The 27,935-nt window shown below is 39.7% G+C and overlaps 1 protein-coding gene across 22 annotated transcripts in view; it reads left to right on the plus strand.

Annotated features, from left to right (window-relative positions):
• Positions 1–27,935, plus strand: part of LOC135306386 (poly(rC)-binding protein 3-like) — a 498,603-nt gene that overhangs the window by 426,409 nt on the left and 44,259 nt on the right. For all 22 annotated transcript variants that reach the window (XM_064430246.1, XM_064430258.1, XM_064430248.1 and 19 more), the window contains 4 exons: positions 10,664–10,820; positions 24,199–24,222; positions 24,317–24,349; positions 27,110–27,226. In XM_064430246.1, the coding sequence (XP_064286316.1) occupies positions 10,743–10,820; positions 24,199–24,222; positions 24,317–24,349; positions 27,110–27,226 (252 nt within the window). In that variant the 5' untranslated portion in view covers positions 10,664–10,742. The remainder of the gene's footprint in view (positions 1–10,663; positions 10,821–24,198; positions 24,223–24,316; positions 24,350–27,109; positions 27,227–27,935) is intronic.

Here is a 27,935-nt window from a genome sequence, read left to right on the forward strand (position 1 = left end):
TGGCAGGACATGGCAACATTGCTTTTTGTTTTCCCCTTTTATCTCCATGAACTATGGAAGTCTGCAGCACTCAGCCCTATTTGCAGCTGTTACAGCTGTGCTGCTGTTGGACTGGTTTCTGAGACAATTCCTTCTTTGCCTCAAGCAAGCACAAGTGTGGCATCCCAGGAGGGAGCCTGTGACTCACACTCCAGAGGCTGGTACTCATCCCCTTGCGACTGAAGGATTGGAGCTCATCCTCTTCCCTTTCTGAGAGGCTGTGTGAGTTTCCCTTTCTTTAAATAAAAATTTATTTTATTCATTGGGAAGCTTGAATGGATTTTCAAATCACAGCCTTGTAAGATGACAAAAGTGATATTTTGGCTTGTTTTTGTCAGATGTTCAGTTATATCAATATGTAATATTTTTATGTTTAATGAAGTTAAATGTATCATTATTATTAGCCTCATTTCACTGACCAGCAACGATGTTTGTCGTTTTAGAGAAACAACTGACTCATGTTTATCAAATCAGATGTCTTGAAAGCATTTAATTTACAAATAGGTTGGACAAAGATATATTCTACGACAGATATAATTTCAACACCAATGGAAATATAAAACCCCAAATATATTTAAATATCTGTTTGTTCTGTAACGATAGGAACATACTTGATGCGTTAATGTTTCCTATTAAAGAAGCTTCTGTATTTTCTTGACTATTTTTCTGGTTTGGGAAATTTTTTCCTTTGATCAATAAGAAGCTGTCCTTACTCCTATATGTACTGGCAAAGAAAATTATAGATCTCTGTGTCTGTGAGACTGTTTTTATTGAAGATAAAAATCTCATTTAAAAATCATTCTGTTCTTAATATTTGTTTATTAGATTACACCCCAGCGATGTGGTGCATAATGTTTTAAAATTTGTCCACATCTGTCATGTAAAAAATTATATCTTATTTACTTGTCATTATTTAACCATATTCTGTGCATATATGCAGAGTATGTTGAAATGTATCTTCTTTTTTTTTATGTATGTACATAAATCTTTCTTAAAATATATTGGAAATAGACTGTGTGGGCAATTTCTCTATTCTCTTTTATTTATTTAAAAATGGGAAAGAGACTTAGGCTTTACTGTCTTCTTGCAAGTACATTTATTTCTAAATCAACAAGCAAAGCTGTTGTTTTATTTGTTTTAAATTGTATTAAGGTAAATTTTAAAATTTAAACACTATTCCAGAATGAAATTATTTATTGAGGAAGTGTCAGAGTCATGCATTTGACTTTAGGGGGCAGAGATTATTTAACAAACATACCACACATTCACACACATACCACACATTCACAATGTTTAGGTCATCAGAACATAGGATTTTTCCAGGAATAGGTGTGGACCAAACTTCTCTTCTTATATGGCAGGCCATTCTTGTAAGCAACTCTGCTGGACAGACCTCTAATGCTACTTGTGCCACTTGTACCTTCCCTGTGACTTACATGTACATTTCCTTATTAGATTTATTATCTCACACAATATGGAATGATTAATCCAAGTTAGTTGGAATGTTGTTTCTTAGTCAAACATAAGCAAGTAAGGCAAAATTTCCATTTGAAACAAGCAACATAAAAAATCCCAGAAGTCTGAGAAATGTGGTGCATTACTTGAGGGTTTGGAGCCGCAGGATAAAGTGGCAGTTAAAGCTGATTTTATGCTCAAAGCTATGATTAGAGCTTTAGAGTCTTTGGTAAATAACTGGCCCACCATATGCATAAATTGTCTTCCCTGATGTTGCAAACTGGCAGGTTCGTGATGAAGCTTACTGTTCATTTCATTGCTGCCATTAGGAAAGGAGAGAAAGCACCTTCTGCTCTGTCCTCCTGCTCATCCTCAAACCCTTTTGGAGAATATTTGTACAGAGTAATTTATAGTGGGCTGCCACAACTTTCCTGTAGAAGCATTTATGTTGCATTAGTGCAGCATGTCAGCTTCTATCTAGAGGAGCTTTTATCTGCCTGGCTCTTGCACAGATGCAGAAGCACTAGTTGGCTGCTGGGTTTGTACAAAGTATTGGCGTGCTCGCTCTGCTGCTTGTCTTGTAGTTCATGGGGAATTTTAAAGATGCTCTCTGCATTTCTGCCAGGGTAATTCTTTCCGGAATAATTGCAGAAAGAAGGGGAAAAAATTAGAAAGATGGAAGATACCTTTGGCAAAAGAATAACTGTGTTTTCCATAGCCTGGGAATTATTTACTTCCATCATATCCCAGATCTGTTTGGCGTTTTCTGCATATCATTATGTAGTTTTTCTAGATTTCCTGATCCTTCATTTCCAGACATTTGGTAGCATTTTTTACCTGTTTGGCATGTGATGCTTTCTAATGGGATAACTTCCAATATTTTGGCAGTGTGTAGCTGTCTATGCACAGACAGAATAATATTTTGACATTAATTTATGTTGAATAAGTAATTTGTCATTAAGTGTTGATAGTAGAAAATTTGTGGACAAGACAATAGTCTTTATTGTGCTTCTGTGATTTTTCCTCCTGTAATAAATTCACAACATCTTATAGTTTATTCAAAAGGCTTTACAAAAAAAGCATTATTAGTAGAAGAGTCAATAAATATGTTGCTGTTTACTTCCTTTAATAAATCAAAAAGGGAACAACCAGTGTAATTGCCTAAAGCTCATGCTTATTGACTAGCGTGAGGAAAAGTGGTCCATTTTAAGAGCAGCACTCATATACATCAAGTTCAGTAGCTAAGCACTCATCAGTTGAGAATATAAAAAACAAGTCTCTAATCTTTTGCTGTTCTCTTCAAAGACTATTTGACATTCAGTGATCTTCAGAAAATGAGATGTCAGTTGTATAGGGTGAGGGCATTTCTCGTTTTAGGGAGAACACAAAGGCAGCTGCAGGGAGAACGCAGCTTCTTCTATAGATATAATAGGTTCTTCCTCAGGCAAAACACCATCAAACATATCAAGGAAAAGCTAGTGTCACTTCACATACTTCATAAAATTACATTCAAAAGGCAGCATTCCTGGAGTCTTGCCAGTTTTTATACTTTCAATTGCCTGTAAAAGTTGTCCTGTTATTTTTTCATCCTGTTCTTTCCTTATCAGTTTCACATCTTTGGCAAAACTACAACTTCCAAACATCTGTAGTAACTACAGAGCTTAGCATATGACAGATAAAGAGATTTTTATAATAATTAGTAAAAGGAGCACAGGGATTGGTAAGATGTGTAACTGCTTTAGGTTAGTGGCCGTTAGCTGGTGGAAGAATGTGTTGGTCTTTAATCCCCTTTGACTTTTGCACTAATGTTTTACCACTTAAACCCCCTCCCACAAACATGTATTTTCTGTATCTGTTTGTGTACTCAATTATTGTTCTCTTAGTAGCCCATATTCAGCTTACTTTTATTAGGTGTTATTTGTATCTCCTTGAGCATGTAATTTATGGATTTCCTGAATCCTTCTTCTCTCTAGTGTTTAAATCTCATTCTTGAGCTGTTGTTTTATCTTATTTTACCTTTTTAGCAAAAACCCATTGTGCCAACTGACACATGTAAGCTTTGTTCTGGTAACACAAAGAATTAATTTTCTCATTTCTGGATTTTTGGATTCACACCAACTATCCCCCTACTTAAAATGGGCCATGATACAACAATTTAAGGGAGCCAGGATCTGCAGATCTTGTTCTCTTTATGAAAGAGTTAGAGATTAGCATTAAATCTATTTTGGGGGCATAAATTATAAGGATGTGAATAAAATGTATAATCTTATTCCTTTGTGTAGAATCCTCTCTAGTAATTTGGGAGATGGAAGAGATAAAATAGAAAGGTTGATACTGCACCTGCTTCTTTAGTTATTGTTCATTAATCAGGTTCTCCTGGTGAGGCTTCTATGTAAAACTGGAGTGCTCCAAAGCCTGATTTCTCCTTTGCAAGTAATTATTATTGGGAGAAAAATCCTTTGAAGAATTGTCATTATTATTACTGTTATGTTATTGTGGACTTCCTTTGAGCTTTTTTAGTAACCTCACAACAATATAGTTTAGTAACAGTGGATGTCTTTATCCTTCAGTTGACACAGAAACTGAAGAAATGTATGTTTAGCAAATACCCAGTTGTCTTCTTTTGCTTCAGCTGAGACTGTAAATATTGTCAGATCATTATCTCTTTCAATAATTTTTGAAAAAATGTTCCTTGAAACAAATTAACGCAACTGCAACTGAGCTGGTTTTGCTCTGGATTTCACCTGTAGTTGTGGTTGTTGCTTTTTGGCCAGTGGGGGGACAGGGTGGTTTTCATTTGCCAGTGGTTTTTTTGGGTAATTACACTGTTTAGTCCTTTGACATCCAGAGATGTTACTTTCAAGTGAAAAGCCATAGATAAGAGCTGCCTAGCTTATCAAAGAGCTTGAAAGAAAATTGATCAGCTCCTCGTTTGATAGCACGAACCTGTCTGTGGCAGACAACTTATTTCTAATTTTAAGCCTTACTGTATGGCCAAATACGTCGACTCTACTGATATTGTCATCAGTTCTTGTCCTGTGGCAATTTTATTATGTTCCTTATCCCTTCCTGTATTCCCTCCAGTTTAAATGAAAGACTAAAATCATGTCAGTAGTATAAATCTGCCTCCAAAGAACTGTGCTCTGCTGAAAGTACAGGTTATTTCTTCTCATCGTGATCCCTGGCAGTGTGTTTCTTCCAATTCCTGGGAGGTCTCCCTTCACCTAGAGTCTTCTGATCAAGAGGACTTAGCTACAGCCTTTTCATGACTTCCTGTGTTTCAGTTTTCTCTGTTCTTTTTTATTCACTCTTGCTATCTTCTTTTTTTTTCTTCTTTTTTTTTGACATCAACACAGTAATGTGAAGATGAACAAAGAGATTTATCATGACTTGTGAAGAACTGAAAACTGGACAGAAATGCTTCACTTATGAAGAAGTAGCATGTTTCTGTCCAGTTTTCAGTTCTTCGTAAGTCATGATAAATCTCTTTGTTCATCTTCACATTATTCTGCTGATGTCTTAGTCTTGCTTTTCATACCCCCATGTCTATGGCTTGATATCTGCCTAGTTACCCCTTCTTTGGGATATTTCCATATATTATGAAAATGACATGTTTACTGTGAGAGACTATGAGAGAGCATTTTCTCATGTTTCACTTAAGAAAAAGAAGTTATCTTTTTCTAAACCTACAGATACATGGAAACTATATGACTGAGATTAACCATCCTCATGTGAATTAGAAGTGGTTTCTCCTGAATGTCAGTCACTATCATTTTCCCATTCTTTTTTTTTTTTTTTCTTCCAGTGGAACAGCTGGAATTTGCTCTTTTCAATTTTATCAGTAGATTCTTCCTTTCTTTCTTCATAATTACATTTTTCAGTTTGTAGTGATGAAGCATCATAATTAGGTTCAAGAGGTTTTCAGGCCCAAACACAGAGAATGCGATGCTGGATGCTCTGGCCAGTTTCCTCATTCCCAACAGCTCAGATTTAACAACCATAAAATCAAGATTTCACATAGCAGAGCAGGCTTCCTCCTTTAATATTTCCAGGTGGTTCTTGCTTCCATATTGATTTTTCTCACACTGTTCCCCATTTCCCCATATCAGCTATCTGAAGCTAAATTTCTCTCTTTCTCCCTGCCTTTCTCCTCTTCTCTCTGCATCTCTCTGCTTTCAAGCACGCCTCAGTGACTGTGCAGCTCCACCCCACCTCACCCTGTGCAAACACTCTTCCTCTCGCTTCTCCCTTGCATCCCTCTGGATCTTTGAGATGAGTAGTTATCTTGGCAGATTCACACATAATATATTTCAAATAATATATTTGGGCTTTAAACTCAGAGATCAGTTGCCTGGTGTCTACCTTGGTACTATGTTGATTTTATTCATCTTTGGCATCCCTGCCTGCTGCTTTCTTACCCTGCGTGCCTGAAGCAGTCGCCTTAACATGCGTATCTTTTATAAAGCACTGTGCAGCCACATTCTCTGCAATGGCCTGCTTATTTTCTTGGAGGGAATTAGCAGGCTTGAGGGGTAGGAAGAAAGGGGGTTATGGGGTTGGCTTTCCATGTCTCAGGCTTCAGGCAGCCATCTCACACATCCCCTCAGCCACGAGGATTCCTAACTTCCATGTGTGTGCATGTGTGGGGGTTGTGACACTGCCCTTCAGCTGTATTGTTCATCTTGTAGCCTTTATTAATTCACTGAAATCCCCAAGAACTGTGTTGGGATTTTGTAGTAGTCTGATGAACATGAGGCTTAGCTGCTTGTTGTTTTATTCACCTAATCTACCCACAATTACCAAAAAGCCATGTTAAAAAATTATGTGCAATAAATATTGAGCATGTAGGACCTGTGGGTATATGCCAGCTTGAGATAGTTCATATTTAAAATGTATAGAAACATATACTTACAGATAAAAGGCCTTTGCATATGACTCCACATCCATTTTGTTGAAGTTTTAAAAAGATTGTGGTTTTTAAAGTGCATTTGGATGTCTTATTCTACCTGAAGAAAAAACATTTGCTTTTTACATGATAAACAGCAGTGGAAATGTCCACAGGACAATGGAAAAGCCCAAAGGAAGTAAAGATCTGCAGTTTGCTGGAAACTACCTGATGTGAGCTACTTTTCTTTGTTCTGTGGGCATGATATTTTTTGCTTGTTACCTGGAGCTGCAGAGCCCCAGATCTTGGACTTTGTGCATTCTGGTCCAGACTCCCAAGGTCAGGAAGAGGATCTTGTCCGGCTGTCCTCCTGTCACTGCCAGCTCTCTGCTGAAGGCAGGCTAAAATGCAAATACTCTCACTCTTAACATTTAGCTGTGCCACTGACTCTGCCTCCCTGTACAGTACTCTCTGCTCACCTGTGGAGTCCCCTGACTTTCCTCTGGCACCAAGAAAAACGTGAAACACTGATTTTGTTTCAGTCTGAGACTCAGCTCTCCCAGCCACCAGGGTAGCCATGGGACCTCACTGCACAGAGCTTGAGAAAGGAAAGCTGCCTGTGTTCAGCCTCCTGTTTGCTCACAGAGAGGCACACACAAGGCAGGAACACAGTAAATTGTTCAAAGTGCTGACTTTGCAAAGGAGAGGGAAATTATTTTACCAATTAAATATTCACAATGCACTTGTATATGACAGTAGTAGTTTATAAATACATGGATGTCTTGCTGTCTGGTAGGAGGCTCTGTGGAGGGAACCATTCTCTTCCTTGTGAATGTGATGATCCACATGCACACAGAGATCAGCATGTTTGCAGCATGGTCTGCAGAAAAATTTCCTTTAAAAGATAAAAAAAATTACTTTAAAGTTAAAAGTTAAAAGTTAAAAGTTAAAGTTAAAAGTTAAAAGTAAGTTAAAGTACAACAACACATTTTGTTTTAATCTTTAAAACCAAAACAACCAGGTCATTAACAGTGCTGTAGGTTTATTTTGTAAAACTGTAAAGCTGTTTATTTTGTAAAGCTGTTTTACCCAGAATACTTGCACTCTCAGGACAACTGAGGCAGATGTGATTGACCTGGCATAGTAAAAAGTCTTCTCTCTTTGTAGTGTATGTGTAGCTTTTAAATATTTTTCCTTAGCATGTGAGACTGCCTTTTTGAATTAATTCCTTTTGTATCTCACACAGCTGCCTAACTCCTTGCAGGCACACACACTCCCAGCACTCCCCCAGACATCTGTTCTGATTCTCAGTGCCAGGTGCCAGAGTTTAAACTTGTTGGGAGGAGGGACAGTGACAAAATCCTTCATAAAATCAAATAGCTGTGGTTTTTTAACAATATTTGTGGTGGAATTTATTTTCTGATCTTTGGTTTTTGAAAAGCAGCCAGAAATTGTTAGCCTTTACTACTGATTTTTTTCAGGTTTTATCTGGAAAAGGTCAGGCTTGGGTGGAGATTGGTTTGTTGTTGGGGTAAAGATTTTCCTCCTTTTTTTTTTTTTTTTTTTTTCCAAAGGGATGCTCTAGCATCCCAGTAGTAAGAGGCAATGGCAACTGTGAACCTGTTTCTAGTCTGGAATTATTTTTCCCACATGGGAATACATCTCATTAGAAACACAACTGTACCTTCATCACTGAATTTTGATCCACAGAGGTCTTACATACCTTCCTTCTACTTGAAACACAGCTGTTGTTGAAATCTTCCAAGCTTGCCCTAAAGCTGCCATCAGTTTCTAGAGGTCTCAGAGGGCCAGTGTTGCTTTCATACAGTCCAGAATGACAAGGTCTAGGCCGCTCTTTATGTACCAAAGTGCTCCTGTTTGGCATTTTGGGTTTGGTTGGGTTATCTTTGACAGACCAAAAAATGCTGGGCTGTCAGAGCCAGGACATTTCCCTCATCAAGGAGCAGGTGAGCAGCATGAGACCATTCCCTTTCTCAGCCTGGGAACAACTGCAGTCATCTCCTCTGCTCCATGCTCTGAACTTCTCAAAAAGGCCTGTCATGGTCATGCAGTTGCAGGTTTTCCCCTGACTCCTGGTCTAATCTTAAACAAGTAGAGTACAGCTGATACCCTTCTCTGCCATTCCCTGAGATCTGCCTTGGAACATTTTCCTGTCATGTTCCTACACTCATGGTGCATCAGAGACATGGCCAGGCTGCTTCTGTTTTCTGCCTTCTCACCCAGGCACCTGGCTTCTTGTCTCCCTTTCTCCAGTGAGATAGGGAATATGTAGTGTAATAATAAGCCTAGAAATGTGAAATAAATGGATTTATATCAGCAGCTATGGTCCGGGTGGTGGAGGACATGGTACTAAATACCCGGAGTCCATGCTGGGTTAGCGCAAATCAGGAAGGTGGAATGAGGAGTTTAAGCTGCTCTTTCTCACTCTTTCTTTTCATCTCTCCTTAGGCATGTCTGCCACTTATTTTTGCAGTCACTGAAGGCACAGGAACTCTCTGTGGCCCTACTATTCCTGTGGAGGCTTGAGAGAAAACTCTTCCAGTGTATTTCCCAGGGGCAAAAACATCAGGAGTGGCTTGGCCACTCACAGGCCCCGGCTGAAATGAGAAGTTTCAGCTTCAGAGAAATGACTTGGTGTGATAGTCTTCAGATAACACACAAAGGGCAAAATGTGTAACAAGGGGAAATATCAGTGAGCAAATTTAAGCCACATAGAGTGAAGAATGTTTTTCCATACTAATATTAAATGTGTGACACCCCCACTTTTGGGGACCGGATATATGGATTCAAGAAGGTGCTAAACAAATTCATGGATCTGTCCACCAATAGCTATGGGAAATGCAGGTCTGGAGGCAGTCTCCCAGGGTGCCATGAATCACTGATTGCTGGCAGCTCAGCAAGTCCATCAGCAATCACTCCACACTTTTCTTGGGTTCTTTCTTTAAGAATTGCTGTTGATGTCTCTCACACATAACATGTTCAGCCAATGTGGGCTTCACCTTGATCTAGTAAAGCACTTAGTGGCTCTTAGGGTAGAGCTTAGTCAAATGGTGAAACAGCCTCACAATACTTCCTCCAGAGTTTTTAGGAGAATGATCCCATAGGCCCTTCCAACTGTTTAGTCCCGTGCCTGAGCAATCTCAACGAGGGGAGAGCAGCCTGCCACTCCAAAACACAAAATGGGTGTCCCTAGAAGAGCTCATTAGCCAGTGCCCTATTTATATATAGTGCAAGGTAAATATTTGGGAAGCCTGAAGATGCAAAGCTAATAAATAGGGTTGTTACAGAGGATGGGTAACAGAAAAGGGATGGTTACTGAGAGGCGTAATATCTAAGGATTTCATGCTCCATAAAATAAGCCTGAAAAAGACAAAACTAAATAAGAAGTCACTAAGCCTTTTCTTCTACAGAATTTGTCTGCCCTTGGTAATATTCCTTCTTGCCCGCATTTTTGTTTGTGCTGATAAATGTCCTTGCATTAATAAACTCATAATGCAGCTTGTTTATCCCTTCAAAGCCAGCCCTTGCAGCTTTCATTAGCATTTTAGGATATTTATGGCTTTGTAAATGACTGGAAATCTGCAATTTGTCATTAGGAATTAAGAAAAATCTTCCTTCCACTTAGGGCTGAAGCTCAGCTTTGGCCTTTGAGGGACTGAGCCACCTCTGGGCCTCATAGACAAAAACAAAGTCAGACAGTGCCCAGATTTACAACAGCAAGTGGCTCTCAGTTATTCAGATGTCTTTGATAATGTGTCATCCGCTGTTGCTGGCAGGGATCAGTGTTTAGGCTCAGAATTAATTTCTCTCTAGCTGGAGAGAAAACAAAAATATCTCTTCTGCAAGAGCAAAAAGAGAAAGATGCAGTAACAAAGAGAGAAATAAAAACAGCACCAGGCACATAGAAAAAAATGCATGTGCAGATATATGTATGTAGCATATACACACTGCAGAGGTTAACAAAGGGCTCTTCAGAAGATGTTGTACTTCACTCTGCTGTGCTCTGTACTTTCAACTTTGAAATACAGGAAGTTAAGAAAATTTTAAAGGTTTCAAAAGGGAGTTTATCTTATAATTGGTGAAGGGCTAAAGAGTTGGATGGGGAGGGATAATAATCAAAGGAGCCTTTTCAGCACTAAACTGTAGTCCAGAAAATCAAAGGAAGGAATGTTAATTGGTTTGTACAACATGATATTCTCAGCTCAGAGTAGCTTCAGCCACTCAATAGTACTTTTTCTTTTTTTTCTTTCTCTCTCTCTGTAGGTTGATTGAGTGAATAGAAGAAAAAAAAAAAAAAGAAAAAAACGAAGCTACCTTCAAGTATTGAAGATACAAGGCCAGGATGAACACGAAGGACGGAAAAGTGTCTGAAGGAGGTCTCAATGTCACTCTTACCATACGCCTTCTCATGCATGGCAAGGTGAAGCATTTCCTGTTGCCTGTGTGTTGAGTGTGTGTGCAGCTACCAGCAGAGCCTGGCACTAACATTGACAGAGGGTCTGCTCCTCCTCCACCTTGAGTCAAAAGCACCATTGCCACAGCCAAAAAATCACCCCCTGCCTTTCAGGGAATCCTGCTGAAGTTCACGCTGCAGCCCAAGCTCATTGAAACAAACCCTGCCTGTAACGAACCCATTTTAAGCGGATCCGGCGGCAAAAAAAGAGGAGTTCTTCCATTGATACTGAGCCAAATTGGGCAGACCCTTGCAGGAGGCTGACCTGCATACAGCTTGCCTTTCTCAGCATTTGCTGGGTTTTGCAGGGGTTTTTTAGGATACCAGAACATTGACTCATGTGAAATAATTGCCACAGAGTTGGTGTCTATTTCTATTGAATGCACATGGGGTCCAGTTCTTCATTATTCTGGTGTAACATCTCATCAGAGTGAGCCCCCTGATATTCCAGGGGTTTGTCCAGGTCCTGGCGGGTTTGGGTTGGAAGACTGGCTCTCATTTCCTTTCTGTCCAGTGCAGCACTCAAAGCATGCAGATAAGTGGGAAATCGGTGCCTTAGACAAAGTGCCAATTCAGTATTGTCAGATTTAACAGTCTGGTCATTGCTTATTTCACATCAACAGATCATAAATTGGGCTTTTAATTAAAAAACACATTTCATAGGTTTGTTTGTATTATTTGCATCAGGCAATTTCAGGCATTTTTAGGCTTAATGAATGAATGTTATAGAAAAGAGGTGGTTTAGTTTCATCCTTAACTGGGAACAGTGAATATATAATGCATGTTATTCTGGAGATTGAATTTATATATATAAATCTAAAAAAAAATTTTACTCCTAGAGTTTAATTTTGTAACTAAAATACTTATACATTTTAAAATAGTGGGTGTTTTCAACCTATGGTATGAACACACGTATGATAAACCCATAGCACAAATAGGCCCTAAGGTATCTCCCATTCTATTTTACTTATGGAGAAGTGTGAGGGGGTACAGCCTAAGTTTGCAAATTAAAATCCTCAGAAATTAGGTTATGTCAGATCAAATTATGTTTTTTCTCAGAAATGATCTAACCATTTTGATTTTTTCCCCCTGAAATATTCAGCTTCAGGCAGGCATCTGGTGTGTAAATCTGCATCTTAAATAGGGATCTGTCAAACAAATTTAATAACACTCTCTCTTACAAAACCCACCTAAAATCTGTACACGTGTCTGTGCTCAAAATTAGGTCTTCAGGGTTGATTCTACTGGTTTCTGGTCCCAATCCATGAAAGCATTTGAACACATACTTATCCCAGTGGGTATAAGCAGCCCTACTGGTTGCAGTCACATTCCCATGTGCTTAAGTGATGGTGTTTTGGGCTTTTTTAATCATTGTCAGACAGCTCTGCTTGTTTCAGAATCCTGCCTTTAAAGCAAAAATGAAGTATCTGTCATTTTCAAGACATTTTATTTAAACTGTGGGCTAGGATTATTGGGATTTTTTAAAATCAGAAATTAAATCAGATAAAGTTCATTTTCTCTGTTAAACATAATTGATTTTGTGTGCAACCACTTTTAACAATAATGGATGTTATGTGTCCAGACTTCAATGCATATGTAGCCCCAAGGGTCTAAATTAAACCCACAAAAGCTGCAAAGTTCAAATTTTACCTGGATCTATACCATGCATCCTCAGTTAACAAGGCACGATGGGTATTCTGTTAGCTCCACTATGCTCTAATCATGTATCCTATTGTGCCTAAGTATTGGAAAGAGTACATTAAATCAGAATTTATTTTGGTGATAAAAGTCAGATGCTTTCCGTTTCTTTGATGTAATTTCTGTGATTTAGAAATAATACAGAGGAATGAAGGATGTCTGAATCAATATGAACACAATGTGAGAAAGCATTCTGAAAGCTGTATGTTCCTCTGGAAAAGAAGAAACACATTTCTAGACTCTTCCTTGAGATTTGTTGTGGTGATGACATCAGTGGAAATTGTTGATCTCTAATTAATATTTCTAGACAAAAGAATTTGTCTAGAAGTAGGTCTGTAAATAACTGGTCATAACTTGAGAGAGAAGAGAAGAAATAAAAAGGTTTCTAAAACTGGATCAAACTGGATTCAGTTATTTTTTAAAGTTAAATAATTTTAATGTTATTTTTTAATGCATTGCATGGAAAAAGGAGGACCTCTCCCTACTAACTTTAACTCAGTATTTCTAAACCATTATTATCAGTGTACCTTTGCACAGGGAAGGCCTGTGTGCTTTGTGTTGTTTGCATACATTTTGATTGGAAATCCATAATTTTGTGCTACTGTGCTTGCTTATCTTGACTGTAGGTCCTGCAGACTTAGGAAATTTTCAGCGTGTACTTTTCATGTGATTTGTATAGAGGCTTTAAGTCAAGAATAGACATCTTAATGAAGCAATTAAGGTAAATTCTATACCTGCAGAAAAATGAGGATCTGTATGAGTGGCCAGAGCTCTGCAAGATGGTAATAATAAAAAAGCCACCACAACAAACAAATTATTTGGCAAAAACAAAAGACATTATCATGAGTTGAGAGGAAAAGAAATAGGAAGAGTCCTGAGCTCTGGGAGAACCAGGGCCAGTGTCTCCCCAGTGCAGGTAGGACACCACTGATCAGCACCTTTGCTTTATCTTGCTTTGAGGAAGGGAGTGTCTGTGCATCCAGCTGAGCTCCCGCCAGGCTTTGTGCAGCCTCTGGCTGAGGAGCTGGGATAGCTCCTGGGAGCACAGCCACTCAGCCACAGCACAGCAAGGGCTGGGAGCAGCCAGCTGGCAACAAGGCAAGGCACAGCCTTGATATTCTCATGGCAGAAAACGTGGTGTTAAGGGAGGGCAGCGATTTTTTTATCAGTGATAGTAGAAAAAGAATTTTTGCAGGCCCTACAAAAAGCCAACCACTGCGAGGTATGAAAGGTTAACCTTGGGGTAACCTCAGTGTTTCCAGGGCCTGATATGAAAGGTGTCATCCTGGGCTGGGACTTTCAGAGATTTTGTGATGACGTAAGATGAAAGGCTTAATTTTCATCTTGTGCCATGTTACATCAGTGAAAAAGTTTCAATGGTGTTACAGCCCTGAAATCATGAGCAACACAAAACATTTGTCACATTTTCTTGTGATGAATTAGAGGGCAGGTGTTGGTGAGGATGCTGCAAGGGCAGTGCTTAGGCATTCCTTGCATCCACAGAGAAGCAACTGTCAGTGTTTGTAGGTAATCTAAAAAGCAAGATTAGGAAAAACTTGTTATGAGGATGTGTGAGGAGGGGAGGAGGCTGCCTGGGCATGCTGCACCATCCATCACTGAAGGTTTCTAAGGACAAGCCAGACAAAACTGAATTCATCCTGTAAAGTTGCACTTCACAGGCACTGCAGCCTCTTCTGCTCAGCACCTTTCTGACCGCGTTACCCCACTGCTCCAGAGGGGTCAGAAACAGAAGAGTCTTTTCTAAGACATACAGTTAGAAATATAGAATATGTTAAATAATGCAGATACACATTTTCATCCTTTATTAATGAGAAAGATGCACCACATTAAGAAATAAAGCTGTTTCATACATTTCAGTAGAGAAAAACAGAGAATATGAGTTGAGGCTGTTTACAGTGCCCTACTTTTGTATTTTCCATCTGATTCTTGCTGTTTCTTGAAGTAAAATAAGTAAAATCACTGTGTAGGAAAGAGACGTGAATGAATATGGATATTTTATTATCTTTGTCTACTTCAAAACTATAATTTCTGGGCAAGATTGGAGTATTGTAGGGATTGCAAGATTTCTGCTTCCAGCAAAGGCAGGAATAGCAATATTTTCCCAGACCACATCACTGGTTTTGAAGGGATGAGGAAGACGAATGAAGTGTGTGTGCATTCATGGGCAAACAGCCCCCAGCCATCAGAGCCCTCTGTATGGAGAAGCAGAGCTCATGCCCGAAAAGAACTCTTATGTTTTACTTTTTCTTCCTTTCTAAATTTTTGTCAAGATAAAAATTATTTCGGCTCTTTGCATGTCATAGGGTATAGGTGTAGACCTCCATGTTTCCTACCATTCCTTGCTCACCTTTTGCTGAATATTCTATTCCCATGACTTGTGGCTGATTTTTCCTTGCTTACTGCCTCAGGTAATGAGGTTGAAAGACTGGAAATTGTAGCCTTGCCCACAGGTATCTGCCAACATATTAGCGCTTGACATCTGCAATGGTCTTGAACTAGGTTTGGTCAGTTCATGCCCAGAAAGAAATAACTGTTGATAAAGCACCTATTTTGACTATACTGGATAATGATTACATGATTTTGGACTAGTTTGGTTTTGTACACAGCCAGTGTTAACAGGCTGATTAACACTCTGGAGACTCAGCATTAAAGTTTAATTTTAGATGTGGATGGTAAAGAGACTGTGGCAGTAGAAAGGTCTTAAATCTCAGGAAAGCAGCTTAATGGAGATTTAAAAGCCAGGTTCATGAGGTGTAACAGGAGAAAATATTCATGTGGGTCAGCATAGAAAGGGCAGCAGGTCACAAATCCACTATGAGATCCACCTCCATCTCATAGTGGTGGTGCAAGAATCTCTGCTTCCTCCCTCCAGTACAAACCTGCAGGAGAAATAATGCATTGTTTCCAAAGGCACTGTGTGAACGTGTGCATTGATGAAATCATATTGGGTGCAGTGAAGTCTGCAAGAAACCAAAGTAGAATATAGTAATGTATTGAGCCTGAGGAATATTTTGGAGAAAGAGAATGGAGTTCAGCAATAAAAACCAAAATGGATTAATGAAGTTGAATGGTTAGGAAGAACAAGGAAATAATTTACAGGTAGGATGAAGGAGTGAGGGGAAAACTAGCAGGAAAGTAGGACTCTTGCCAAATACTGAGAGCTGTAAATTGGAGAGTTGAGGCAATTAACTGGAGAAGGTAATTTAGAAGATACATGTTCAGTGACAGAGGGAAATCTGGAAAGCATAAAAGGCTAAAAAGCATCAGATGTGTCAGTGTCTAGAGAGTGGCACATTTGGGATATGCTAAGTTGGAGAGGAAAGCTATTTCAGCAAAAGTGTGTGCAATTTTGGATGTGTGGCGTTGGTGCATCATGGGGCAAGGAGAGGTAATTACCTTATTGTTCTTCTGGCAGAATCACACCTGCAGTTCTGTGCTCAGCAGCAGGTGCCACATGTGTGAGTGACGGTGAAGACTGACAGAGGGGGAATTCACAGAAAAATAATGAAAGTTTTAGGAGACTGAGGAGACTATGCCTAGCTTTCTTTAAACATTCTCATAAATACATATTATCAATACAAATGTTATGGTATTTTGAATGCCATAAGTGCTTGTGGTTGGAAATAATTATATAAAATACTATTTTGAAAATAAATCCAATAAGGGAATCCCAAGAAAAAAATCTGGTATAGAGACTTTTGTTATGTTCTGTAAGTCTCCTATGCAAATTTTAAACATGTCCAGTAAAGAGTAGCACGTGTACTATAATCTGCATTGATGGAGGAAAGGAGTGGAGCTTCTCTTTCCCTCATACCATTTGCTCAATGATGCATTTCTCATTCAGCAGCAGTGAATTAGAAAGATGTATCTGCAGTCAAATGTTTGGGTTTGGACAAAACCCTATGAGTGCCTTAGTACTTACAGCATAATTTTACATTCCCTGAGGAACTCTAGGTATCTGAGTTCAAAATAGTTTCAGCAGGATCAATGGGTGACTTTGTGGCACTGGTTACAGTGACTTACATCCAGCTTCAGTGGTAGCTTTCAGACATGTTGGTGATTACTTTGTGATGCTACATACAGAATTTTTACAAGAAAAAGAAAGAAAATTTCAACTCATAAAGTGATGGCTTATACTTAACAGCTCAAATACAGAATAAAATCACTAAGAAAAATTGCCTTATTTCTGTTAGTGGCCACTTTTTGGTGCCTGCTTAATTGCCTCCCTGAAAGACCGTAAAACAAGTACAGAAATTAATTTTCCCCATCTTAAAGGGAATGACCTTCTACTTTTCCATTTTTTAAATTTTTTTACTTATTGAAATGCAGAATGCAACAAAGTAACTTTAAGAATCACCTTGTCAGTAATACAATCCAAGCCATAAAATGCCAATCAAGCCAATGTTTGTTCTGTTCTTTCCAGTTTCCACAAACACTGTCAGGGTATTATGAGGATTGACTGTCCTGCCTATTGCTATTATAGTTCTTGTTTTGTTTGCTTGCATTACTGTGATACCTGAGAGCCCTGGTCATGGAACAAAACTCTGCATGCAGATGCACAACACAAGATGGACCTCTTCTCAGTGTTTTTGTAGGAGCAGCCAAGATACTCCCACTAGCCTCAAAAATCAGCAGAAAGGGAGAGAGAGAGAGTTCCCCCAGCCCCAAAAACAATCTCCATAGCTCTCTACTCCCAAAAACAATCTCCATAGATGAGTCTTCCCACTTTTACCAAACAAAATCTCCTCATCAGTGCGTGACTGTAATGAACTGAGATTGCAGAAGGTACACACCCTGCTCAGTGCTGCTGCTTCAGCATCACAGGTGCAGGGACAAGCACAGGGACAGAACTGAGTTTTGGGTTGGTTTTAGCAGGGAAGGCTGGGAACTTAGGTGTGAAACTGAATGTTAGCTGTCTGCTATCAAAAAGCAAAGGAAAAATGCCCATTGACATAGCACCCAAAAAAATATTAGATGCACTTGCAGAAGATACATAATATTGGAATGTCCATTAGAAAAAACATAATTTTTGGATTTCCTTATACACTACCATATTTGTTAGCAAAAGATCTGCCTCAGTAAGGAAGGCCTTGGACTGCAGTGCCTTTCTAAATTAGGGCTGTGGGCATCAGACAGTGACTACTGAAGCATCACCTAGGAACATGAGATATCCCATGGCAGTGAGGCTAATCCCACGTAATCCCAGAACACAAATCAGATTCTCATTTTACCCATTTTACTCATGGTGGCTGTTTTTTCTCTGAGGCTGACAGATTTCTCTGAGGCTGTCATGTTTCCAAAAACTGACTTCTATACCAGTCTTTGAAAAATGTTGATGCCCCACACGCTCCATGCAAACGGGATGTTCAGAATGGCTTTGTGGAACATGTTCTTGGGATCTTCCACGCAAGCATATTCATAAGCTTAGGTGACTATTGGCAGCTCTGTCCTCAGGTTAAGGTGAGGAGAGAGAAAGCTGAGTTATGTTACACCTCCTTTTGGATGGGAGAAAGACAACTGGTCTGGGTCTGGAAAACTTTATCAGCACAGCTGATGTGTGCTGTTGCCTGGACCCCTCCTTGTCCCATGACAAGTGTTTCCCCATAATGGAAGGCTGTATTCCTTTCCCTTCAAAGCTGTTTTGTTTGTAGACTCAGCCGTACTGGTTCTACCTTATCCTTGCTTTATAGGAAGCAGATTAGCATGTGCAATCAGAGCATTGCCTAAAGGAATTTCAGGCTTTAGGATGGAGCCTGTGCTTAGTTGGATGTTTTGAGGTGAAAGCATATATTCCTACATTATTTCTTAAATGTGTTTTCCTTCTAGACATGGCTTTATCTCAGGGATTCTATGAAGTTTTTGTTCCATTTGCCCCATAGCACTGCTAATAAAAGCTGCATGATAATAGAGCAAGACCTGTGCGTTTCTATGGTCCCACAATAGCTACCTGTTTTTGTTTTGATTTTCCAGGACTCAGTAATTATTTAACCAACCTCACACTTTAAAAAATTCATGGAATTTCACACTTTATGTTTACAGATCAAAGGTTAATCTTTAAACCAATGTTTGTTGTCATTTGTTAAGCTTCTTGTTTTCTTAATATGACTGATTTCTTTCTCTTGCTATTCAAAGGACTCACAACATAATTTATTGGGAAAAAGGTTTCTTCTACAGCCAGTTTTATATCTTTGTTTAGTCATTCTTACCATCAAGAGCCCTGCAAAAGCCTTGACTAACAGGAATTTTTGCTGCCCCGTTTGGTTCTGCTGATGTTGCCTCGTCTTCACCACAGATGATGCACAATCTGCAGAAATAGTTTCCAAGTGTTCATTAAGAACAAAATTCATCACATTTTTGTGAATAAGGTGTGCAAATAGTATATGGTACATTGTAACATGCAAGAAACCATCCCCTGTTTTTACCATTGCTTTTCCTTAAGTTATCTTCAGTGAATTGGCTGGTTGATTAGAAAATACTTTACTGATGCTGGGCAGTCTCCCAGGGTTTGTTGGTGAGGTTCAGCTCTTGTTTTATCTACTTGGTTAGAAATTTCCTACCAAAGAAAATCATAATGACAACTCTGTTCCCCAGAGAGAATTATCTTCAGGCCATCTGAAATCAGCACGTAGATTTCAAATTTTCCGAGGCTTTCCAAAACAACTCTTTGAGCACAGGTGTGCGTCTCTCCTGCTTGAGATGTAGTCACCAGGTGGGATTGTCCTTTGGAAAGCATTACCTGGGCTGGGTATGCAGCACCATCTAAAACTCAGGCCCCTTTGATGAACCTCAGGATAGGCACCCCAAATTGCTGGCATTCCTTCAAGAAATGTTCATACCCATCTGTTTAGTGCCTGTGTGTGTATATTGACTTTAAACACAAACAAACAAATATACCTGTGTGTGTATGACGATGGATCAGTGGGTGTAGGCAGACATATGCAGCATTTTGGAGTCATCCAGTATGGGTGCAGTGGCACAGCTGCTTCTGGAGAGTGGATGTTTTACATGTTGAGGCCAAGGAGCCTGGGTAGTACTTCTAGCTCTGGCATCAGTCTGCCAGATGGGTTGGCTTGGACCCGTCTTTCTCCCACCGAGTTTTAATTCCCCCCCTTTATAACTTCTTTTTGTGCACTTCTTTTTGATCTGCTGTTCAAGTGTGACTATGCGAAACTCAGTAATTGTTATCATGTGACTTTTTCTACTATATTTACATGTGGATGGTTAGTCAATAAATCAGTCTGAAATTGATGATCAGTAGTTACTGCTAGTTTATATTCCTGAGCACTGGAAAACAACAAATAGTTCAGGAATTGTTAGTCTATTGTAATAGGCAATTATTTGCTAATGCAGCTAGATCAAACACTTGTCTGACCTGCACTGAGGCTGAACTTGACATCAGCTGTAGGCTCCTCTCACCAAACTTTGCATATGTTACTGTCAGTTTAGGCTGCTTCTGCTGCAGATGAGAAAAGGCAAAAACCCTTGGGAGTACACTTATTTCCTCCTTCTTTAGGAACAAAATATCCTCCACTGTCTCTCCCTGGACTGCAGTGAGGGTTGCTTGCCTGACTTAAACTGAACTACAAACTTATAATGAACCAGTGTAGGTGACAGACATCTTATGCGCTTAACTATAGCACATTTGATGTCTGGCAGATCTAGAAACATTTTCTAAAGAAGATAAAGCCAAGTAACCTTGGTTAGAAATAATGCTAAAACTTGAGTGTCATAAAAATTATGTTAGGTATCTCATTTAGCAGCAAACTTATTTCATGGTGATATGAGAAACTGTATGAAACAAGTACTGCACTATATAAAGAAACATTAAAGGTTTGGTGAAGTAGCTTTGGTAGTTTGAAGAATGAGGTGAAAAGAGTCTTTTGATTTAATCTGTGGCTGAAATAGGTTTCTCATCATAATTAAAGACATGATCTGTTGTCACCAGTATTTCTTGCGGCTTTCCTAGAAAAAGCTAAGGCCCCAGTAAAGTCTGAAGTGACCTATTTAAAATCATTGGGGTTTTTTTTCTCTCCAGTAATTTGTATAAAGCAAAACAAAATTCTGAAACGTCCATGTGAAGTTAGTGCTTCTCTCTGCCCCTGTGACCTTACCTCACATGGCCAAGCAGAATCCCATCTTCTAGAGTAGAGGGAGAGGTAGCATTGGCTTGGATGTTTTGAAACTGGCTTATAGAATAAGCTCTAAAGTTACCCTTTGATGAGGGGGAGATTTGAGGTACGCCATGTGATTACGGTGACATTTGTTGGCATGTTCCAAGGAACTGGTCAGCAGTCTTACTGAAATATTTTTTTCTCAGTTGTATTCACAGTTCTTCCACTCATTACTTTGATAGCTTGTGCTCTTCATTAATAACTAACAAGGTGATGATCGTTCATGTAGAATTCCTGTCCCCACTGAAATCCAAAGCAAAACTCACAGAGAATTCAGTGAAACAATCAGCTTGAGAATCTTTTTATTCTGTGCTCTCCTTTGCTTGTTTAAATACTCCTAATTTCCGCATTGGAAATGGACCAGCTTTTTTTAACAATGCTACAAACAGTACTTCTGTTCATAAAGCAAAGTATGTTCTCCTATGTCTAAGGAAAATATTTTTGCATTTATCACTCATGACCCATCCATTCATTTCTGAAAGAACAACATCTCTCATTGAGACCCAAGATGATCAAATGGATTGGGACAGATTTTGTATTAAGTTTATACTGACAGAGCCTTGGACGTTCAAGACTAGGCCTACGTATTCTAATGAAACTGCAGGTATACAAAACCTGAAGTTATACCATGGACTGAAATATAGTTGCTTGCCCATAGCAACTGAAACAGAACGCTCTCACGCCTAGCAAAAGGTCCTTCTACCTCCTAAGAATTTGTTTTATGGAAATAATTATTTCTGAAAGCTGGAACTGAGAAGAATGGAAGAAGTTTTTAAGATAAAATTGCCAGATGTGCTAAGTGGTCAGATAGGAACTACTGGACATGGGGGATTCCCAAGCCTTGTCATCGCTGAGAGCCTTGCTCCCTGTATTTCACGTTCAGCAATCACTGTGAGATTGACAGTTACAATGATAATGTAAAAAGCAGTAAGATCTTAGAAATCTGGGGGAATGGGTGTCCCAGATTTGTGTCACTGCTAACAAAAAAGCTACATTTCACTTGAGAACCTACACAGCATGCTGGTTTGGCTGTCTCAGCCACAGAAGAGGCGTGTCCTAAACCCGCATATTAAGAGAATATTACAATAATTTAGTTACAAGACAGAAAACTGCAGTGAGCGCTTTCATGCCCATTCTCTGCATTGTATGTACAGAGGTGCAGATCTCATAGTCCCAAATGGACACAAGCAACTTCGCCAAAAAAACTCACACAACTGTGTGAAGTGTAAAGGTCTACTCTACACTGGCCAGCAGAACGTAGATTTGTAAAGCAGATAGCCCTGGAAGATTTGTAGCTCCTGTCTGGACAATATCTGTTCTCAGCTCAGTGTGTACAAGAGTGCAGAATCTTGTACATCTTAAAAGAGCAATTGTAAGAGAAAGGAAAATGGCAAACAGGAAAAGCACAGTTTGAAAATAAGCCTGAGAAGGGGCTTCAAAGATTTAGGAACTTTGTGGCTATTGAGGCATTGACTTCAGTGGGAATAAGGCTGTGCCTGAAGAATCACAGACCAGTGAGGGTTGGAAGGGACCCACAAAGCCTCCAGTCTGACCTCCTGAGGCAGATTGCATTGGAGCAGATTACACAGGGCCTTGCCCAGGCTGGGTTCTGACACCTTCAAGGATGATGATTCTCTGGGTGCCTCTTTCAATGTCCAGCCATCCCCATGGTAATTTTTTTTCCACACTTTGAGTAGGAATTTGATATTGTAGCTTGTTTTCCTTATTGTACATTGCAGTAAGACTTCCCTGTCAAGTCTTTTCTTCTTAAGAACAAATAATAGTTCTCTCAGCCTCTGCTCATGTGTCCTGTGCTCTGGTCCCCTGACCAGTTTGGTGGCCCTGCATTGAATTCACCTGAATGTATCTTTGTCTTGTACTAGGAGCCCAAAAGAGGCCACAATCCTCCAGGCATGCTCTCATAAACAGAATGACAAAGAGCCATTTGCCCTGGCCTGCTGCCTACGCTCCTGCTAATACAGTCCAGCCTTTGCTTGATCAGGGGTGCACTGCTGATGTACTCATTTATTTATGTTGAAGTTCTGATATAGGACCCTTGGGACTTTTTCTGCAAAGTCAGTTTTAAGGTAGCAAGTTTTTGTCCAACTTGTCCTGCTGCATGGGCTTTTTCCATCACAGACATGGAGCTTTTCATCTGACTTCGTTCTACTCCCTGAGCTTTCTCCCAGCCCAGTTTTCCAGCCTGTCCAGCAGGGTATTGACTGTTCCCTTCAGTCAGGTGTTGTGTGCAGACTTGCAGAGAGCATAAAGGAACAATATGCCAGAGTTCATTGAAATAGGTAACTTCATCTCACTGAAAAGTCTTCATGTCTTGTGAGCAGGATGTGAGGAATTGCAAGCACAAACAGCTTCATGTTATGAGCTTATAAACAACTGGCAAAAATAACTCAAGGTCACTGCAGGTAGTTCTTTCCTGCAGAGTGAAGTCAGCACCACTTTATCACGAGTCTATCACTGGATAGAGTGTTAGAGGACAAAAATTTCAAAAATTCTACACTTTGGACTTAGTTCCAGGATGGATCACACTGAAGTGTATGGACTGGCTGGAGGGAAGTGGTGTATCATACATCTGAGACAGCTCAACCAGCTGATGCAGTCTTTAACTGTAGAAGTGGATTTCACAATCTTAGTATAGAAGAGGAGTTTATTTTCCTTTAGCTGGTCTCTCCATCACATGATTTCCAGTCTGATGTCACAGCTGCATGATTTGTGTAACATGTCCAGCCTATTCATTTTAGTGTTAATAGTTTCATTTTTGCTACCTGTTGGTTTTATCCACCAAGACTTTCACCTTTGGGATGTTGCCAGAACTGCCACATTGTTCCCCTACTGTATGTCCACATCCACACTTCTCAGTATTTTCTTTCCTTTGGTGGAAGATTGTGGGAGTCCAGTAGCAATTCCCAAATCCCTAAAAAGTGATTAGCAATTAGTGTTCTCTAAGTGCTTAATAGGGAGATTAAGACAGGCCACCAGGTGTTTACACAATAACACTTGGTAGCGTGGAAATTCAGCTCACTGTTACAAGGCGTAAGGAGGGTAAATGCCTGCCCCTGCTGGAGAAACCAGCAGTTATTTGGATGCTTGTATTACACCTCATTTTCTCCAGTAGATTGTGCAGTTCTGTTATTTCTTAACTTTTCATTCCCTGACAGGGGTTTGTGTGTGTTTAAAGTAGCGGGATTGATCTGTAACCACGAGATCGGTTTCTGTTAAAAGTGTTTTTCTTGCACGATCAGTTGGCTGCAAAGCTACGTTTTTAGTCCATCCCTTTGTATCTAACATGGCATATTTGTATACAGCAACAATGGAAGGGAGCTATGCTTCACACTGAAGGTTTGAAATAAATGATAGTGAAATAGCTTAGGAACAGCACAAATGCTCTTCTGTAACAAATCGTATCATTCATGGTGTCTCTTTTTTTTCTGTTGCAGGAGGTTGGAAGCATTATCGGAAAGGTCAGAAAATAACTTTATATTCATGTCAAACTGTTGTATATCATTTCTCTTTTCTTAGCCCGGGCTAACGGGGTTTTTTATGCTTCTTTAACAGAAAGGTGAGACAGTGAAGAAGATGAGGGAGGAGGTAAGACAAGCTTTGATGTCTTCACTGCCTTCCTTTTCAGCTCGGAGAACTGAGTTCAGCATGTGCAGACCGATGCTGCCATCAAGTGGGCCGATCGTTTAACATCCCCGTTCTTTGCGAGCAGTGGGGTATAAACATGCTGGCCTAAATTAAACATTGTTGTTAATGTAACCTCCTTATCGCTGCAGCAGTCTGGAGCCCTTCGTTCCCCTAGCGATGTGCCTGCTGCCGCCTTATCTCAGGAACAGCTCACAGCATGGCTCTGTGCATCAGACCCACTGTATCTTTCATTAGCATATCAACATCAGTCCTGCACATGGCTTGGACTCCTGGTAGAGTTTCCAAAAATCTGAAACCAAGCGTAAGACTGATGCACGTCAAGTTTGAGGGTAGACACAAGCTTCAGCAGAGCTGGAGCCAGATGTGTGTAGGCCAGAGCATCTCTCTGCCAGGTCTTGGCAAAGCCTTAGCTTTTCCTCATTTTGCAGCTGTGAGTAGGATGTGGGCAGGGTAGACCTGTACACCTGCCATTCACATCCTTTGAAAAGGCTGAAGACAAATAGGATTAAAACAGGGCACTGCATAAATCTCAGCCTCCCCAGTGTCTGCAGGCTTCTTTCTGTGCCACAGAACAAGCTGTGCTGTCTTCAGAGGAGTGTGCTCAGGTGGAGGCTACAGACCCACACTGGTCCTGCAAGGCAGCACATCCTACCTGGAGATCCATGTAATTTTTCTGCTTTGAAGCAACTGCTAAAAGTATAAGTCAAAAGATAAATCCTACTGTTTTAAACTTTAGGAGTGCAGTGCATAGAGGATGCCTCAAGGAAAGTCAGTTTGGCTCTAGTAAAGCTGCAGTACATTACTGTGTCAGCTGCTTCGTTGTTTTCTACTCTGATAGAAGGTCTGTGGCAGGGAAATGTCAAAGTATTTTAGTAAAGAAAATTGCAGACATCCATCTTTAAATATACACAATAGGGATTTCATTGTCAGGCTGACTGAGTCCTGAGCTCCTTTTTTGATGACATGTTTTCACCCATATTTTCACACGTTTTCTAAGACTTAAAAAAAAAATAAATAAGAAGAAAAAATTTTCCAGTGTACTAGGTAAACATAATTCAACACGTTTTAATGTAATTGTTAATTATGATCATGAGCAGATATCTTTGTACATAAATTGTATGCACAGAAGGGAAGCCATCATTGGAGAGTGCTCCTGACTTCTGAGTAAAACATCTTAGAGAATACCTATGATACTTGGTCTGTCTTGCAAGATAAATATCAAAAGTTCTTCCAATCCTGAACCCCTGCTGTCATGTATATGTAGTCAGAAGACACTTCATTTTCTTGATTTTTTTTTTATAATAGAATTGTATGTATCTTTGCATCAGCACAAGACTAAGAGGCTGTATCTAAACATGATGATAACTTAGTCACTCTTTAAATTACTACCTTTTTCAGTACTTCTTTAAAAGGAAAATGCAATTTTATTTTGACTTCCCTGGCAGATGTGGCAGGGTGCATGCCATCTTTATGGTGTGAAATGTAGCTCTGTCTTTGAAGAAATGTCAGAGACAATGCTGTCATTGAGAAAATGTCAGAGACAACTTCAGGCCTAAAGAAAAATACAGAAACCTCAGTTCTGTGCCCAGGTCTCTGGCAGGAAAATTTTTCTATCGGTAGTGTTGAGCCTTGGTTTTTCCATGTTGTGTGGGGGTGCTGTGATATGAGGAAGCACAGCCTCTTGCAGTAGAGCAGCAGCATGGGGTGCTTAAGGGCTGGGACACAGCACATCAGCAGCTGTGTGGTGACCCTGCAAAGGGCCAGACTGACCCAGCTTGTCTCACATGTGCTTCAGGCCCTGATCCCCAAGAAGGTCAGTGCCTGTGGGTGAGTTGAGGTTCCAGAGCCTTGTTAGGCTGCATTAACACATATCCAGGACTGAAATCTCAGAGCACACATAGGGTGGCTCTTACCTGAACTGGATTTGATCATTACCTACATTAAAGAGCATCTTAAATATGTATTTAAAAATATATAAATTCCTTAATATATAAAACCTCCTGGTTGAGACATTTTCTCTGCACTGCCATGGTGACATAAAGAGGACTAAGTATACTTGAGAGCAGCATGGCTTCTCTAAGACACTTCTGGTTTTCTACCTCCATCCAGCAGGCTCCTTGCCCTATGGACAGAGTACTGTTGGTGTGTCCTGTCCTACCACTAGTCCTTTAAAGGGATGTCAGTGTATGTTGGCTGGCTGCCTTCACATGAGAAACATGTACAAGGAGCCTACTCCACAGTGCAAAGCAAGGCCCCAGTAGAGAGGCAGAGAAGCCAAGCCCCCCCTTTGCGCCTCCAAACCAGAGAGGTGCATCGCTCCTGGGAAATGCTGGTGCTCCCTAGAGACAACCACCGTCTCTTAAATCCTGCAGCTCCAGTCCTACTTAAGGTTAATCCTGCAAGCAGGAAGGAAAAAGACTTGATTATGCAATTATTTGCAACTTTGAGTTACAGAGGTGCTATTTGCATGCTGCAAAGAAGGCTGCAGAAGTATTTACCCAGACAGAATCCGGCTTCCTGCAGTTACATGAATTTTTGGAATGTGATCAGTTTATGCTGAAATTATATGATGTTGGGGCTGCAGTTGTAGGGGAGGGAATTAGATGCCACAAGGTATTCCTTCCCAAACTATATTCCTAATCCTACTTTGTTTGCTCCCTGGGAAGTATAACTTTGAAAAATATTTGTTCCTTTTGACAGAGTGGTGCTCGAATCAATATTTCAGAAGGCACTTGTCCAGAGAGAATTGTGACAATAACAGGCCCAACAGATGCAATTTTTAAAGCTTTTTCTATGATTGCACTAAAATTTGAAGAGGTAAGCAAATAATTTTTTCTCTCTTCAAGTTGAAATACAAACACTGTTTGAATTTTCTCATGTTTGCTTTAATGTTAAATAGGATTTGTTTAATGTTCTATTTAATAGCAATGAAAATGGTTATATTTTTATAAATGCTTTTGGCAGCAATGCTGAAGAAAAATAATGGGTCAATTTAGAAGATGTTTGATCATTTCTTTTGCTTTTTGGAGGCTTCAGGGAAAAGCAATTGCTTCTAGTAATGTGTGTTAATGGTAGGAAAAATGTCTTGGAAAAATTCTATTCCCATTGTGGGTTTGATTTGAAAAGAATAATTGCCTAACTTTTAACTCCATTTCTGTATGAATCCAGTTGGTATTGATGTAAATGTTATATATGTCAAAATGAATATATAATTCATTTAACTAGAATTTTTTTTTATTTTAGAAACAAGCTATATGATTACCAGTTACCACATTTAAGACTTGTCTTTTAAAACAAATTAAAGGCAGTCAGAGTAAGTAAGGCAGGAGTTCAGTGTAGACGAAGTGTTCTGTGCAGATATACATCTAAATTGATGAGATTTCCTTCAGTTTCGTGACCACCTACAATTAGATAGAGTCACCATTTTAATGATAAGGCAGCAGAGTACAGAACATGAACCCTGGTCACTCTGGAGAGGATTTAACTCCCTCTACTTTTGAAAATCCTAATGGAGGAGCTTGCAGAC

Source organism: Passer domesticus, chromosome 1, assembly GCF_036417665.1.
Source record: "Passer domesticus isolate bPasDom1 chromosome 1, bPasDom1.hap1, whole genome shotgun sequence".
NCBI lineage: Eukaryota > Metazoa > Chordata > Aves > Passeriformes > Passeridae > Passer > Passer domesticus.